Source organism: Brassica oleracea, chromosome C9, assembly GCF_000695525.1.
Source record: "Brassica oleracea var. oleracea cultivar TO1000 chromosome C9, BOL, whole genome shotgun sequence".
NCBI classification, from domain to species: Eukaryota; Viridiplantae; Streptophyta; class Magnoliopsida; order Brassicales; family Brassicaceae; genus Brassica; species Brassica oleracea.
Genome location: NC_027756.1, coordinates 3,331,767 through 3,350,712, shown reverse-complemented (window position 1 = coordinate 3,350,712; position 18,946 = coordinate 3,331,767). Strand labels below are relative to the sequence as shown.

General features: G+C 33.5%; 2 protein-coding genes across 2 annotated transcripts; both read right to left on the bottom strand.

Moving 5' to 3' along the window:
• Nucleotides 1-3,332: 3,332 nt before the first annotated feature.
• LOC106314124 lies at nucleotides 3,333-4,519 on the bottom strand. The gene is made up of 4 exons (XM_013752058.1): nucleotides 4,172-4,519; nucleotides 3,938-4,049; nucleotides 3,587-3,781; nucleotides 3,333-3,523 (listed from the first exon to the last, which is right to left on the bottom strand). Exons 1-4 carry the CDS (start codon nucleotides 4,517-4,519, stop codon nucleotides 3,333-3,335), a joined length of 846 nt encoding a protein of 281 aa, XP_013607512.1.
• A 1,838-nt stretch (nucleotides 4,520-6,357) lies between these two features.
• On the bottom strand, nucleotides 6,358-6,870 carry LOC106314123 (glutathione S-transferase T3-like). The gene has a single exon (XM_013752057.1). It carries the CDS (start codon nucleotides 6,868-6,870, stop codon nucleotides 6,358-6,360), a length of 513 nt encoding a protein of 170 aa, XP_013607511.1.
• Nucleotides 6,871-18,946: the final 12,076 nt, after the last annotated feature.

Genomic DNA, 18,946 nt, shown 5'->3' with positions numbered 1-18,946 from the left:
ATATAATTGTGATGTGAAAAATGTATTTTGTTTTTTTTTTTCTGAGCAATATGATTTTATAAAATAGTATATGTTACGTTTGGTTTATCATGAATGTTGTTTTCTGAGTTCTTACCCCCTCCCCCCCAATTGTGAAGATGCGAAAAAAAATCTGTACTTCTTTTATTCTCTGCTAACAGAACGAAAAATAAAAGCAAAAATAAAAGAATACATCGGTCAACAACAGACTCATTTCATGAATTGTACGTACCTAAAATTATTTGTCGCCCTCAAAGATAAGAAATTTCGATATTCTTTTTTTTCACAAAGAAATATAATATTTTTGATAGATTATTATTTTTCCTACATTGATTTCAGAAGAGGCAGCTTTTTTTTTTTGATGCCAAAAAAAAAAAAAAGAAGAGGCAGCTTGATGTCCAGAGAATGTAAAAGAGTTGTTCAATTTAAGTACGCAAAGTGGTGGTGGAAAAATAGCCATAAATGTTTCCACTATGCAATAATTTGGTCGCGTAACCACTAATATTCTAATTTATATAAACATTAACTAATTCTAATAGTTACCGACTTTTTTTTCTGACTTGTAACTTGGGCATGTTTATAAACAAGAACAACAATAAGAGTCTAATTGATGAAGAAATAAAAAAGGAATAAAAATAAAATGATTTTTTTTGAAAAAGAAAAATAAAATGATAAAGTATGTTCTTTCCCAAATTTAGTGAGAAGTACGTAATTTTTTTATAATCCTCTATAAAAATGAAATAGGATAAAACAATATTTATATATGGTGTACTTTTTAGGAATGATAAAATTTTAAATTTTCTTTTCATTTTCATGATCACTAGTTACACCATAAGTGTTTAAAACATATATTATGATAGCAAATGCGTTTTCATTATTACTGTAATATAGGAAAGAGAACGGTATTAAATAATATTATCATGATTAGCTAAAAGAAATATGTTATATAGTCTGTTTGTTTAAGAAAGATATATGTTTCTGGAGAAAATTTGTTTTTTTATTTCTATATATTTTAATTACGTAATAATGATAACTAGTATATTTGAAAAATAATTGTCTTGGTCGTATTTTTATTTAAAATGATTGAAAATAGATATCACAAAAATAATTTATTTGTAATTAAAATTTAGTATATTTATTAATATTTATAAAATTCTGAAAAATAACTTAAGTCTAGTCTTGAGAAATTATAAATCATCAGCGTAGTTTAAGGATATCATGACAACGAAAAAAACACTCAATCTCTTTTATGTGCAACCTGTATCTATTGACATATTGTTGTAACCAGACGTAATCTCATGGTTTACCTCAATCTAATCATAGAATGAAGAATGAGATACTATATCATTTCAATTGGAACTGAAAAAAGTAATGGAAGTCACCCAGTTATTTATTTATTTATTTATTTATAACATGCATGAAGTTGGCCGATGCCAAGCTCGTAGGATCCCAAATGGTACTTAACATTAAAATAGTGTTTAATTTTGCGATTTGACAGTTTAATTACTTCTGTTAGTCTATTTAATTTTTTCATTTTCTATCGGTAGAATCTCATCGAGGTTCCCAAATACTTTTTTTTATTTTTTTTAAGTTGAATGATTTAAAATAAAAGCATACATACAATTTTAATAAAAATGACATAAAAACATATTAATAATACAAATACAAATCGTGAACGATAAAAAACCGATTAGTTGAAATCTTGAGGTGTTCCAAATTTGTGCTATATATTCTCAATCAAATCAGCTTTCAATCGTTGATGTATTTTGTTATCACGGACTTCATTCCGAATGGTCAACAATACGCATGATCAAAGGCTTGTTCATTCGAAAAAGACGTCGAAACATGTGAGAAGGATATGTTGCATCTTCACTAAAATAATCATTCCATAATCAGTGTCGTGCGAAGGTTTAATGGAGCTTGGGGCGAGTATAAAAATGAGGCCTCTTACAAAAAAATTTCCTGTCAAAAGTATAATATATATTTGAAAACATAAAAAAAAGAAACTAAAACAATAACTTGAAAATACTAAGACATAATTTTTCTTCCCTCTTTTTCAATAAATTCTTTCACCAAAGTTTCATAATCTAGATTCCTAACTAAATCTCTTTCTATAGATATGATTGCTAAGCCATTTAGCCTTTCTTGTGACATGATTGATCGTAGATAAGACTTTATCAACTTTAGCTTGGAAAAGCTTCTTTCGGCAGTGGCGACTGAAACCGGAATTGTCAATAATATTTGGTAAGCAATCCATGAGTTTGGATAACAGACTTCTCTTCCTTTTAAGAAGTTCAAAACTTCAAGAGACCTGCAATCTTGTGGCAAAGCCTCTTTTAGTACCAGTAGTTCAAAACACAAATCATCCGCAATAACATCATAATGATTTCCATGCTTTAAAGCAGCTTCAAGATTGGTACAAGATATCATCAAACTATCTTCACTTGCTGACTTCAGTTTCTCCAAATCAAACAAAAAAACAAATGTTTGTTCATACTTCTGAAATTGCTCAAACCTTGTTTCAAGAGAATAAATAGCTCGATCCATGACTTCAAGGAAATAAAAAATTCTGAAGCTCTCTTCTGGAGATAAATCTATAGACTGATCATCAACTAACTCTGATTCCTCATCAAAAAACTTTTTTTTCTTTTGATGACACGCTTTTTCTTTGATGGGAATATGGCTTCAATCTCCATAGCCTCTGCAATCTGTTTAACATCAGATTTCGCACTCTCAAAGCCTGTTTCTCTATAATTTTGAAAAAAAGAAACAAATCCTTTCAACTGAGAAACATCAACTTCAATATTCATGTCTTTTGACTGCAAACTCTTGCTTACCATGTTAACAGCAAATAAAAGTTTGTACCAAATCACCATAGACAACAAGAATTCATAATTTCCAATCCCATGTGTCTCGCTTGTAACAAGACACTCAGCATTGCTTTGTGTACTCGGATCATCAGTAGTCTCTGCTATATAAATTAAAGCATCTCTTATCTTTGGAGCTTGAAATCTAATTGCCTTAACACAATTAACATGACTTTCCCACCTAGTCTGTGATAAAGATTTCACTGTTAAACCTCCCACTTTATCTTCTAAAACTTTTCACCGCTTTGTTGAAGATGCAAAGACATTATAAATACGCTGGATTATCCCAAAAAATGAAATGGCTTTTTCAGAAGTGCTTGCCATATCACAAAGAGCAAGATTAAGACTGTGACAACCACATGGCGTATAAAATGCACGTAGATTAACATCAAGTAATCTTTTTTGTACTCCTTTATGTTTTCCCTTCATATTGGATCCATTATCATATCATTGTCTCCTCACATCATTAATATCTAAATCAAGAGAAACCAAAACATTCTGAATCTCACGGAAAAGCCCTTCTCCGGATGTATCGTTAACTATCAAGAATGTGAGAAAAAATTCTTCTATCTTAGCTGAAGCTGCTGAAACATCAACACATCGAAGGATAAGAGTCATTTGTTCATGATGACTTATATCTGGAGTACAATCAACAATGACTGAAAAAAATTTTGCACTTCGAATCTTTTTTATGATAATACCTTTGATCTCATCAGCCATCGTTGCTATCAACTCATTCTGAATTCTGTTGCTGAGATAGTGATAACGAGATTCCCCATCTTCAAACCGTCTAACATGTTCTCTCATTACCAGATCCCACTCAGCCATTGAATCAATAAAGCTTAAAAAATTTCCATTGCCATCTACTCTTAGCTTTTCGTTTCCCCCACGAAATGCTAAATTTTTTTTAGCAAGAGTTTTTACCAGTGAAAAAATTCTGACCATGACATCTTTCTAATGATTTCTCTCTCTGTTGAGTTCTTCTTGAATGTGCTTGTCAATTGTTTGGTTTTTCTGCAGCCTTAATTCAAGTTCCATCCACTGGTTCATACATTTGATGTGCTCATGACTTGTCTCGTGGCACCTTAACCTTTCCAAAATATGTTTCCAGTCATTGAATCCCTTAGATGCCATGTGACTGGGATTGTTGTCGCGAGTGAACAACTTACAACAAAAACAAAAGATTTATCTAATGTTTTTGAATACACTAGCCAACGTCTGTCTTGCTTCTTTCCATTACTCAACGATCTTATATAGTATGCATGAGAAAAATGTCGACCACTTGCCTTCTCTCTTGGAAACACAAAATCATTCGGTAGTCTTTGAGCATGACCTTTTTCAACCATGACAAGTCTTAATCCAGGTTTGACTTCTCCCCAATTTCCAGGATCATAAATATCTAAGATTCTGCCTATATCTGTACTATCTTGATGATCATTCACATCATGATTCTCCTTTATACTTAGATTCTCATCCTCTTCAATCTCAACGTTAACATTATCTTCATTCTTCTTATCTTCTTCATTAATAGTCTCATCATTTATTTCCTTCTCATCTTCCATTGGATCATCAAACTCGTCACTACTTCTATCGGATTCATTAAGATTTGCTGGTTGTACAAGAAATCTGTCCATGGAACCTTGTATTGATCTCATCAATGCATCAGATTTCTCCTTTCTTTGTCTTTTTTGAGCTCTCGATAGATATATTCTCTTTGGTGGCATATTTTCTGAAATTAATAATTAAAATAATAAAAATTCATCACTTCAAAAAACTGACAAACAAAGATAGTTACATTAGAATCCTACAAAGAAAATAAATACCTTAATACAGAAGTTGAATATGTGGCGACGATGATATAATAGGAGACGGTTGTTGGTATACAGAAGAAAGAGAAAAGACGTGTGTTGGCTTGAAAAATAGATTGATATGAGATTCTATGTAAAATATTTAGGAATCTATAAAAGTTAAAGGATTCACACTTTTTTCCTTTTTTTATTAGAAATTTGACATATACAACGATATTTTCTTGTTTGAAATTTGGAAAAGTGACAATAAATTAAATTTTTTTTTTTGGAAAATATCTACCAGAAATTTAAGAAGATCGAACATGGATTGAATGGGTAAAGAATTAAATAAAACCAATATGTTACTAAATATTTTTAGAAATCTGGGGGCCCTAAAAAAATTATTTATTTTGGGGGTCTGGGGCAAAAGCCCTTTTGGTAACACTTGAGGCACGGCACTGTCCATAACTGCATGTGTCATTGTTATCGTTGTCTTTCAATGTAGGCTCGTTTCTTTTTTGATCTTGATGCTTCTTTGCGATTTTCATTACGAGTGAGGAGATTTTCGAAATGTTGATCGAAAAATTGATCAAATTTTTCATCCAACATTTCTTCAATATCATTATTAGAAGAAGAAGCCATATAGCTGAGAAATGGTATTTGAGCTTGAGAAATTGTTCTTCTTTTAACTTGAGAAACAAAGAAATGTTTTTGAGGTTGAGAAATGTATTTGAGAGAAATGGTTGTTCTTTAACTTGACAAACAAAGAAACGGTTTATGAAGAAACAAAAGAGAGAAGAGAAATTGTAAGAGAGAAGAGGTTTATGAAGAACTACATCTATTTACAACACGGGAAGGTTTATAAAGAATATGTTTTCTGAGTGAAGTCACGAGACAGTCTATTTACTACATCTATTACATGGTTTTGTCTTTTTGTTGTCACAGGTCACGCAAGCAAGTCACGAGACTGAGTTCAACTTGGATTCTTCTCTGTTTGGAAGCTTTACGTCATGAAACAACTCACGAGTCTTGGCTTCTTGTGTCACAAGTCTTCTCTGTTTCACCTACAAAAAATAGACAGCATCATTAGTCAAACCATTCAAAGCAATCAAGCACACATATATCTTTACTCAAAGACAAAGCATTCAAAGCATTTATTCCACAACTTGAGAACGATTCAAAGCATTCAAAGCATTACAAAGCATTTATCTTAACTTAAACAAGAAAACTCAAAGACAAAGCATTACAAAGCATTATGACAGACTCAGACACATTCTTTTCAGACACAAAGTAGTAAGACAACCTAACTTGACACATTCAGACTCGACATTAAGCAGAAATATCAGCCAAATAGACTCGATAGAAGACAACCTAACTTGACATCATCTCAGTAATTAGTTTATTTTTGAAGGCCATTTCAAGTTCACTTAGAGGCTCTGTCTTGGCAAGAAGGTGGTCAAGCAATTTTTGCTTGTTAAGCTTGTCCTTTAAGGCAAAGTCTTGCTGCCTTAACTCCCACATGCTCTGTACCTCCACATCCGACTTCACTTCCTCTTCTGAAGCCTTTGACTTGCTTCTACCTTTCGCCTTAGCTGCTTTGACACCAATAGGACGAGGCATTGCTTCAGCCTCTCCAACGCAACCGGGCACAGAAGTTGACGTATGGTCATTTTTTTTTCTTCTTTTTAAGCTAACCTTCTCTTTCGTAAAGATGATGCACACCACATCTGATCCTTGCGAAGCTCCAACCATGCATGCTCCATAGTGAACTTTGCATTGTGATCATTGTAGTAAATATCGTGAGTCATCTTCAAAATGTCATCCTCGTTCTGTCCACTTGATTTACAGTTCTTTCCCTCTCTCTTTTCCATACCAGCCAGCTTTGGACTTGCATTAAAATAGGTAGCAATGCGTTTCCAAAACGCTTCTGCTTTCTGGTCATTCCCAACCACTGAATCCTTGGAGGTGTTCAGCCATGCACTTATGAGCACACCATCTTTAGTTGGAGACCATTTACGTCTCTCTTTACGGCCAGACACAGCCTCTGCGTGTTCGTTGCCATCTTCAGCCCATTGTGAACCAAAGACAGAGGCATCCGACGCAGAGAGTTCTATACTAGGGATTTGACCAGAGACATAGGAGAATGAGGTGTTTGGTTGTTGGCTGTTTAAGAGGTTTTGGAAGCTAAATGGATCCATGGCGAAGAAGAAGTGGAGGTGAATTATGAAGAATGAATTAACTTGTTGAAACAAGTTAGGCAGTATTTATAAAGGAATTAACTTGTTGAAACAAGTTTGATAGATTTTAAAAAGGAATTAAATTTCAAACCTATCTACCAAAGCATTAATTCCACAACCAACAAACGTTAATCACATCAACCCAGCTAACAAAGACCATCAGAGTAAATTCCATTTAATTTGAAACCTAACTCACTGAGCATTCAAAGAGACTAAACCGAGAAACTAAACAACACGGCAACCAACTCAAAAAAACTAAACCGACTAACTATTTCCATTTAATTTGAAACCTAATTCACAGAGCATTTAAAATACACTAACTAAGAGTAAAACTCACACGAACCTTTGTTGAGTAGCTTGAGAGGACCTAACCCGAAGCTATAGTAGCTTGAAAACAGCCTCGTAGAACCACCAAGCAGAGAAGTGCTCGCTACTGTGTTTGAAACCTATTAGAGAGCAAAAGATTTAAAAGTGAGATTAGAACCATGAATCATGCTTGAGAAAAAATAATATCGAATCAAACACACACAAGATTCTAAAACATGAACCTGATCTAAACAACGATCATTCACACACAAAATTCTAAAACACATCTCATAAAGATTCAACCTTTGCCGAAAAAACTATGAGATCACAACAATTTCACAAAAACCCAAATCGCAAAAATAAATTTCTTTGCAAAATAAAGACACTTATCTCTGAGAGACGTCGATTGACAGAGAATCCGGAGGGAGGAAGTGGAAGCGAAACCGATCACCGATTGACAAAGAATACACAGGGACGGAGCGAGAGAGAAGACGAAGGGACGGAGAAGCCGGACCGAATGAGAGAGATGACCGACTGAGACACGCGACAGAGAAGCCGGACCGAACGAGAGAGACAACGGAGACGACGGAGTGCAAAAATCGAGAGAGCGATCGTCGAGAGAGAAGATCAACAGAGAGAAGATCGAGAGTGTTCGAGAGACCCTGGAGAAGAGAGAGAGAGACAATTAAGTAAGTCCAATGACCAGCCGCCACATATGAGCTCCTTAACAATCCTTTAAACCCTCTATTAAGATGCGTTCCTCCATTTAATTATCCTTTTTTATTTATTTTTAATCAGTTTTCCTTAAGTACCCATCATTAGGACCTTTGGATATGGAGGTGGTCTAATAGCCGCCTTCCAAATGATTGAGCATTTAAAGTTTTCAAGTTAGAGAGGTTGACGTTGACTTTGTTTTATTTTCGAGAAGCCATGTTCAGGAGAGTAGGACTTGCCGACTTGCATCTTTCAAGGTCCTAGCGGAATATTGACATGAAAGTATGTACGAAGAGGTGGAAGATCAATAGCTACAAAAATAAGAAGAAAACAACAATCAAGTCATGGTCCAATAGTTTTGTTATAGCAATCAAATATCATTATTTATTACTACAAGAAATGAGCTGTAATTAACCATGCAATATGTTGGAGGTGGAGTTTAATGTTCAAAGAAAAAAACATGTCGGAGGAAATGTAGTAAGGTTTTAGACCTAATGCATTGATATTCTTTGGGTTGACGATCTATTTCCCCCTGAGAACTTTCATATAGCACCAGTTATCCACAAAGTTAAAACCTCGTTCTATATCTCCATGAGATGAAACTCAATAATCTATTTCCCCGTCAATAGAAAGTTCGAAATCTATTTACCCCTAAATCTGGTTAATTGAGTTTACAACCAAAACCGAAAACCAAACCACATATATTCAGACCGTAAACCGAATTTAAATTTTGACCAGAGTAAACCGGACCCATCAAAGTCGGGTAAAAGTCGGTTTTCTCCATCAGAATCCTCGTCGTTGAGTGGAGGAACATCTCCCCATTTCGGTAACGCCATGGATGCACGCCGAATTAGGGTTCTTCGTAAAAGTTTCTGATTTGGTGGTTTTGCTCTCTTTAGTCGACTTACGGGTAATAAACTCGGGTGGGTAAGGTTTTAATTATTGTAATCGGGTTTATTTCGGTTAATTTTGAGTCTGGTTGGCGTTTAATGGTTATCACCGTTTTGGTAAACAGTAAACCGTACTTAAATGTGGTTTATGTGTTGATAGATTTCGATGTATTGATTTAGGGGTAAATAGATTTCGAACTTTCTATCGACGGAGAAATAGATTATTGAGTTTCATCTCATGGAGATATAGAACGAGGTTTTAACTTTGTGGATAACTGGTGCTATATGAAAGTTCTCAGGGGGAAATAGATCGTCAACCCATATTCTTTAGATTATAGTTGACAATAATGATAAAAGAAAAAAAAAGGATTTGGCTCACTTCCCAGATTAGTCGGGCACTTTGACTAAATTTGTATATCCAATAATGATCAGAAAGAGATACACAAATTTTTATTCATGAATCCTTTAAGAACGTGTAGAAATCAATATGATTAATTTTTTAACAAGAATTTGTGGCTAGGTGGTGATTAACTTGAGGACAAAAGCTCAATACGGTGAAAGGTTCGAGTTCCAATCACCAGAGAATTAACATTTCAACATCGTCAGAGACATAGGACCGACACATGATAACAAGTGACTAGTCTGTATCATTTATGTGGGGTCAGGATATCCCTGTATAATTCAAAAAAATGATTAATTTAAAAATCGTACATCTTATATCAATATATTGTTTAGTTATATTCATATTGTATTTTTCATCTATACTAACATTCTAATTATTGCAGAGTTCTATAGCTGCAAAATGAAAAGTTCGGTTTTGGTCATGTTGGAATTGAGGCAAAAAGAAGAAAGATAATTGATGCAAAGTCAAAACAGTATTAAATAATTTAACATTCAAACCAACGTGTCAATGACTATAGTTATTTGTTTCCAAAAACTCACAAATAGTTAAAACAAAACCCAATGATGAAAAATGTGGAGACGAATAAAAGAGGCCGAAAATAAAGGGAGAGAGAATCATTTTGTAGTAGTATGATGATTGCAAAAGTGGGACAAAAACAGAAAGCTCATGATTTGGTCACGAGAGTGTATATAAATAGTTTCCTTGTTCTAAGTACAAAAAAGCTTGCTTAGAGAAGCAAGTAGTGAAGCAAGAGATTGTTAAAACATCACTTTCTATCGTGTCCAATTCCAGAATGTGTATGGCATAACGTTTTTGTTTTCTCGTATATTTTTCATTTTTATTTTTTTTTGATAATCCAGTATCCGACCACTTTTGCGTGATCGACTAGCCCACCAGGCCTAAACCCATGCCATTTAGGATTTTTAAACGTCCACTAAAGAGCTCCTGGTTACGCGAAGTGGTCTGGAGGGCGAGAGGCAGAGGGCGAGAGGCAGAGGGCGAGAGGCAGCCTATGTAGAACCCCTCGTGGCCAACGCGAATCGAACCCGGGACTGTATTGGAGCCGAAGCTCCCTCAAGTACCACTAGGCCAACTCGAGTTGGTTGTATTTTTCATGAATACTAATGTTGTTTCATCTTCTGAGAATAAGTTTTAATCTGCAGCATTCGATGGGGATACTAACCTAAATCATCATCTACAAATGTATCTATATGTATTTTAAAAATCCTAGCATAACTTTTAGGTAAACTGTATGGTTGATTAAACATGGCATGCACATGCAAAACGTAGATATACATCCACGACGGTTGGAGTGAAAACATACAAGAGAATAACATAGTTGAATTTCATGATAGTCGATAAGTTTTTGACGGAATACTGAGACATACAAACAGACTATTAGATGAAGTTAATATCCATAAACCACTGTTGAGTATGAATTGTGAAATTAACTACTGCAACTAACTCATTCTATATCAAACAAACTTGATTAAATTTGAGTTAGGAGTATAACTCAAAAATGTTACAAATTATGAATTACTTAAAAGAATTTCGAGTTAATGTTTGAATTAGAATATTGTGTTATACTTGAATTACTTTTGAGTTATCCTCTTCGTACAATTGATAATTCAAGTGATAACATTAAACAAAATCTCATGTATTAGAAGTTGAGTTAATATTTTTGCATTTTGTTAGCTAACTTACGGTTACATTATGATTTTTAATAATTTTAATTTTTAATACACTGCATACAATGATTGTCTCACGTTACTTATCATTAGTTGATAAATCTTTTTTTTTTTTGAAAATGTATAGTTATTACCTAATTAGTCAAAGATTTTATAAACCTTTTCTTTTCTTTTAATTATTTAAATAAAATATTTTTATAAAATCTAATTTTTAATTCTGTTTTGTAACTGAAAATTTCATAAATAAAATTAGATTTAAATATATACATTTGTTATAATATATGCATAAATTTAAGTATATTTCCTTAATTTATATATTTATTTTTCTTAAGTCATTTTATTAAATATATATAAATGTTATTATTGACATTTATATATTTAAAAAAAGTTATGCATGCTACATTTTATACATCAAAAATATTACCAATTAATTATGTTGAAAAAATAGTAATTCATATTTATACAGTAAACTTACTACATAAATCTATAGTTTTTTCTCCCACCTAATTTTTACTGCAAATTACAATACATCAAGCTATGATTTTTATTATAACTCAACGCTAATACTACAATCAGAGCCGTATTTTTAGACAGTTTGTTTGTGTTTCTATATGTTACAATGGTTAAATAATATAACATGGAGCGCAAATAAATTTTCAAGTTCACAAAACCTAATTATTCACATGTAAGCGGCATTATTCTTTGGGTTGATTCAGGCTGAGGACAAAACAATAAGAACGCGTTGTTTTAAGTTTCCAAATTTTTGAAGTTTCAGTTGACAGTTGTATCACAACTACTATTCATTGGTTATGTAGTTGACGTTCTACCACGGCATGACGTACGGCATTAAGATAAAGTTGGAGGTATTCGCCGACGGAGAGATATTAGCAGATGTCAAATGTCATTAAGCATGAGATCCCAAATCGCTGAAGTCAAAAATTTACCATCAAACATGATTACTGATCATCACTCCTTTTTTATAATCACGGAGGTTAGGTAATAATTATTTATTATATCTCCTTCTAAAAGAAAACCACTCAATTAATTTATGTTATTCTCAGTTTCTTTTACTAGAAAAGGTATTCTACTTTACTTGATTTCAGCACATAACGAAAGAGGCAATTTTGAAAAATTGGGTCCACGATAACGGACTCCTTAAATTGATTTCAAAGTTTTAAGTAGTATTGTTTAGTGAAAAACATTTCAAGTCAATAAATAGTTGTGACAAATTCTATTAAGTCTAAACTAATGATTTCTTTTTTCTCGTAACCAAACCTCATTAACTTCGGATTCAAACAAGATATTATAATTAGAAATAAGATGGTTTATTTTCTATTAAACCGCCAAAAGTGCTATAAACAAAATCAATTCAAAATTTTACATGATTATTATAAGTGAAAGATATCTGAAACTTTGATATACATACTAGATTCAAGTATACATTACAAAAAAGTATACATACAAAATTTTCCTTTTTTTTTCCCAACTGATTCGGGAAACTTTTATGTCTCTCTATAGTTGTTGGTATATCCCTCTATATAAATCTTTAGTTCTAAGTAAAGCAAAAGCAATAATTATAGAGTTTAAATAGTAGTTTGAAGTTTTAATTAACAGAAGGAATTGTAATGAAAAAGTTCGAAAGATTTTTAAGGAGGTGACATGGATTTTCAAAAGATATAAAAGAACTAATAATTTTTTTTTTCTTGGACAAAATAAAAAGAACTAATAATAAAAAGTGTTTTTGTCTAGTTGAAAAGTATGACCCATGATCCTACTCATGCATAATTACATTGAGTAGGACCTTAACTCATTTTCCACATACCTTCCTTTTCATTTTTTTTCTTTGTCTAATCGAGTTCTTATTTTTACATATTTGCATCCATATTCATAAATTCATAGAACTCACATGTACTACTGGTTTAGACTTTGACAATTTGCGTCTCAAATTTTCCATTCAACTCAAGGTTTTTTTTTTTTGATTAACATGGAGTATCTGAAACTTATTATGTAATAGTCCAGACTAATTTTTAAGTAAAAAGACTATTTCTCTACGTATTCAAATAAATCATAAGCAATAGACTTATATATGTGTGTGGTCACATGATTTAATATAGTGAAATTCTTTAGAACCCGGATTACTTAGCAATCTAAAGCACGGCTACTCAAAGTTTATTATTCAAAGTCGGTATTCCTGAAAACTAACTGTATGAAAAAACTAAATTTATATGAGTTAAAGATTAACATATATAGTAGCAACTAGCAATCATAAAAAGGTATCTTGTCTGGTTGGAAAAAAAAATGAGCCATCACATGAATAGTTACATGATGTGTTTGGTAATTAATTAAGTGGGGATGAAATAATACAATAATAGTCAAATCTCTGATTACCCACACTTCATTACTTAAATATTTTTCTTCATCCTCACTTTCTTAAACCTTCCCATCTAGTCACTCTCTTTTTTCTTTCTGTAAGTCTATGTCTCAATTATAAGGATCGAACTCTCTTTTCCCCAATCTAACCTATCTTTTTCAATCCTTTAATTATCTTCCAATGTAAGAATTATTATGAATTTGTGACGCGTAACAACTCCTTATTTGATCATTTTCTCTAATTTCAGTTTATTAGCTTTAAAGAATGCACACATTTCATACGATTTTATTTGTCAGCCACGCAATACTTGATAGTGTCCACACGAAAGAAAAAAAAACTGGCAATACTTGATAGTCACGAAAGAAATTATTAAAAAACTGGCAAGGCAAATTCTTTTGTAAAATAAATATATGAGAAATTTTAGTATGTGATTATCGTGTGTTTTATATATTGCATTCATAAGAGAACAAACCCAAAACTAATCCAAATGATCTGATCGAAAATCGACACTACTTTAGATTGGTTGACTGATTCAATCCGTTCTATAAGTTTAAATTTGTAGATCAATTAATTCACTCCAGTTTTAATATCATCTTGTGTTGAACGACATACTTTATGTTGAAAGCCCGGGAAACTTAGCAGAGCCGTGCTCACCTTATCAATTTTGGGGCATTGGCCCCAGGCTTCCTCTCACATTAGTACATTTTGGGATCTCCATATTCATAAATCATATAATCGATATATGATAATATGATAAAAACTATAATTATCTCTTAATACTTTTCAATAATATGATCATTTCTGTTTAGTTGTTGTGAATATTAATTTCATTGTATATTTTTTATTTTGAATTTCGAAAACAGTTTCCTGCATATAATTTGAGTTTGTATATACAATTTCAGTTGTAATCAAAATATAACTTTTGCCATTAATTTCCATAAGATTAATTTTTCTTAAAAATAATTTTAAAATATAAGATAGGAAAACAATTTATTTTCTGGTTCGTATTAAAAAAAATTAATACGCATATTTGATATAAAATAAATTATTTTGCCCTATGCCCCTAATAGCCTTGCACTGAAACTTAGTGAAATGAGTCAGAAACTTAGAATATATAAGTGAGACTATCCCAATCAAAATGGGTTCGTGAATTTGGCAACTATTTTTGAAGTTCGGCTAAAAAATTGCTACTTATTTATTCATCAAAACTAATAAAACTAGCCCCTGCTAATAATATATTGCATCGAGCACAGGTAAATAGAGCTCCATAAATAGCTCTCACCCTTTAGGCCCAATGGGCTCAATAAATAGTCACTGGCAACAGTGGCAGCAGCCCAAAAAGGACCAGGATGAAAGCATGTCTATTAGACCAGTCACCAGCGACTTGTTTCTGTATTACTACATATTTTTTTTTTCTAAACTGTAAATATGATATAGATGAATAAAAAATTTTACAAAGGAAGATCTTAGATTTTGAACCATCTTGGCAAAAAAGAATTAAAAACAAGATGGAGCTCTGAAATTTGTCCTACGAGAAAACTATTTCAGCCACATCACCATGAGAACGCTGAAGGTCCTTCGTACTCTCCTAGCCGAAATGATGTTTCTCAGCTCTTTGTCAATACCATAGAACACTGCAGAAGCCGGGATTGAATTCTGGTTGTGCACTAGATTGTTCCTTTGCTTCCACAGATGAAAGATGACTGTTTGCACCGCAAGCTTTTTCAATAGAGTAAGCTTCTTAGCCTTTAAAGATCGGATCCACGAGAGCAGCTCTGCCCAACTGGTAAACATTGTTGACAGAGGTTGACATCTACGAAGCACCTCATGCCAGACGTCCTTGCTGTAGCCGCATGATAGCATCAGATGGTCTCTGGTTTCATCAAATCTAGAACACATTGGACAGGTAGGTGAGACCGGGAGTCCCCAAGCAGCAAGTCTGGACCTCGTCGGCAGTCTATCGTAGTTAGTTACCCACATAGTGAAGGCGTGTTTAGGAATGCATCCTTTGAACCAGACGACGTCCACCCAGTCTTTTACCTCCTCTCGCGGTCTTAGCACCTCCCAAGTGGTGACGGACCTGAAATTATGCAAGGGAGAATCACCAGCTATCCATTCATACTCATCATTCACATCCATAGATAAAGGCAAGTTAATAGTTGTAAGATAAGTATGGAGTTCAACTTCCTTTTGGGATCTTGGGTGTGGGAGAGACCAATTTGATCTATTGATTGCATCCGCCACCACTGAATTCTTCCTTTGCCTCAAAGATCTTGGACCTGACGGGCCAATGTGTTCGATCAGCTGACCAAGAGGCGACCAAACATCAAACCAGAAGCTTGCGGACCTGCCATTTCCAAGTCTGATTTTACAGAAGTGAAGCGCCAGCGGTCTGAGATCAAGAAGCTTCTTCCAGGCCCATGAATCAGTTACTGAAGCTTCAACGGTCCAAAAAGATTTATCATTCAAGTGTATGCTCCAATGCCAATCCGCCCACAAGGATGGAGTTTTTGACAGTAATAACCAGATGAACTTGAGACAAAGGACCTGGTTCCAAACTAAGAAACTCCTAAGACCGAGACCACCTTCTTCTTTAGACAGACATACTGTTCTCCATGCTATTTTTGCTAGACCTTTCTTGTCTATATTTCCAGACCAGATGAATCTAGAGCAAAAGGCTTCAATACTCTTTATGCAGCCTTTAAGGAGAATGAAAGCCGAAATCCAGAAAGTGACGGTGCCAAAGATGACGGTCCTGAGTAGTTGCAGTCGCCATGCAAAGGACAAGTGCTTTGCCAACCAGGATTGAAATCGCGAAGAGACCTTGATCATCAAAGGGGCATACTCAGATATTTTTACTTTCCTACTCATGAGAGGGAGTCCGAGGTATCTGATAAGGAATTGACCAGAAGGAAATCCGTAGCTAGGGATAGCAGCGGATTCATATTGGTCTAAACCTGCTGTGAACAGCTCGGTCTTAGTAGTGTTCATGGAATTTTTGTATTACTACATTTGCTTTGCGTTGTGGCCAGCGACTCGCCGAAAAGTTGAACTCTTTTTTGTTGTATCGTCCTCCTTTTTCTCCGCTTTGTTTTTGTATTACTACATTTGATTACTAAAGATCAAAATGTTAGTCCTTAACAAAAGAAAAACATCACGTTAGTGCCTTTTGAATTAGAAAGAAAGTGGTTAATACGTGATACGTGCATGCTATATTTCTACTACAATTTCTAGCATAATTTTTCTTGTTAACCGATGGTGGTGTCAGGACGAAACCCAGCTATTCTCTCAAACGACAGTACTGAGGCGAAGCTAAGTTACCAAGAGTAGTGGCAAGTTTTTACCCTTTTTTTTTCGCCCGTGGAACCAAATATACAAGTCTTACATTTTATCAATCATATTTTGTAGATCTCAACTTTCATTTGGTGAAACAATATTTACATTCTTAACAAAAGCAATATATTAATCTTTCAATGGACATTGGCTCAGGTGGTAAAGCTCAGCCTATGCACCCATAATATCTCAAGTACAAAACTTTTTGCATATGTATTTTTATTATTAAAAATGCACCCACTTAATAACTTTTCTATGTTCGCCTCTAGTATTGATTACTAATCCTTTTTAGTTAAAATTTGAAGTATGATCTTTTTCGCTCACCAAATAGTAGGCATGGAAATTAATATCTGATATCCATTGTCGGATTCAGGATGCGCTTCGAAAAACAGATATACAGTGGTCCAAATATGCATCATCCAGTGCTTTTACGGATCCGGATACAGATAGTAAAATTTCAGGCCCGGATTTGGATCCGAGCCTATTATATATTTTAAAAATATTAGAAATATAATTATATTTATATATGTATATTATATATAATTTTAATATAACATCTAAATTTTAATTTTATTAAATTTCAATATTTTCAATTATGTTTACAAAAATAATTTTAAATAGTAAATAAATTATTAATTTGTTAGCTTTTAATTTAAATTTAATTTAAAAAAAAAATATGGATATCTGCGATTATTTGAAGTTTAGTCGGAATATCCTAACTATGGATATCCGCATCCGAATAGCAATTTTACGGATCCAGATATCTAAAATACTCTGGATATTCAATCCGTCCCAGCTTAATTTAAGACAACGGTTTTAATATTTGTCCCAATTCCCAAATCAACTTTTACCGCTAGGCACCCATGGTTAACTTCTAGCATGGTTTTTTTTTTTGAACTATAACTTCTAGCATGTTTTCAGTCCTTTTCTGCTTTTACAGTCTGCCGTAGAACTTTTTATTCCGATCCTTTATTCATCTAATTATTAAATTCATATGATTCGGTATGTAAATAGATACCCAATAAAAGAAATCAAATAGCTTACAGAAAGTTAAAAAATGAAATAAAATTATAGTAGGAAAAGGAAAAGAGATTTTAGATGGTTGGTTCTAGTGCGGGAGACACGAAGTCATGTCTTGTCCATTTTGACAGAAAGTGTTTCAAAGCCAAATTGATGGGCGTGACTTGATCTTCAAATCATGAATCTGTTAATACAGAACAATTATATAGCCTACTTGTACTCTAGGTTTTGTCTTTTGTTTCGTGTAGGTCTAAGCATAAATAAACAATCGAAGAATTTATAGCCTACTTTGCGTGATCGACTAGCCCACCGGGCCGAAGTCCAAGCCATTACAGGATTTTTAAGCGTCCACTTAAGGGTCCCTGGTTACGCGAAGTGGTCTGGAGGGCGAGAGGCAGCCCATGTAAATACCCCCCGTGGCCGGGGCTCGAACTCGGGTGGCGGACACCTCAGCCGAGGTTCCTTTACCACCAGACTACGAGGCCCGGTTAAGAATTTATAGATAGAATCTTGAAATAGGAGATAGCACCATACTTGGATGATTATGTTTCTTGGTTTTTCAAAAATGTGTTGTGTTTTAAACGGATGGTCAGTAGTAATTGATCGAGAAATTACAATACAATTAGGGTTTGTTATTGATTTGGACACGTCAAAACTAATAAACGAATATTTATTCCTGTACAATAATTTGTGAGACATACAAAATACCTATAAAATTATGTCTTTATGAAAAAATTGTTAATCTTTATCGTTTTTACTCTTTCAGTTAAATTTGTTCACTTTAAATTTAATTTTGTATACCTGTTTAAAAAAAAAAAAAAAAATTTAATATACAAATAAGAAAAAAAAACTTAATATACCAAGTAATGCATCCCTAAAATCAACTCTCAGTGGATTGACTATGGAGTATGATAAAATATTACATGATCTTCGCTATAGAAAGAAACGATTGATCCCTCGTCTTCACGAAATGTTGGGGAGCGTTAAAGGTTTGTTCCATTGATGTCCACATTAGTAGCAATTTGACATTTTGAATTAGATCCAGCTCAAAAATACTTGTTTTGGGTCAAAAAGTACATATCTAAAAAAGCTAAGCCCCATGTTCTAAATTATTGCAGTAGAGTCTGTAGATATGGACACCTTGTCAGTGCATCAAACATAAAAATGTAGGCATTGCGAATGTTACTATTTAAAAGTGAATGTAGATTATCGTTCGAATCTAAAACAACTCAAAACCGTTCATTGAAAAACATGAATCTCCATATTGCCTACTTGATCATTTGATCTTCAAGTTAGGACAAACCCATAATAC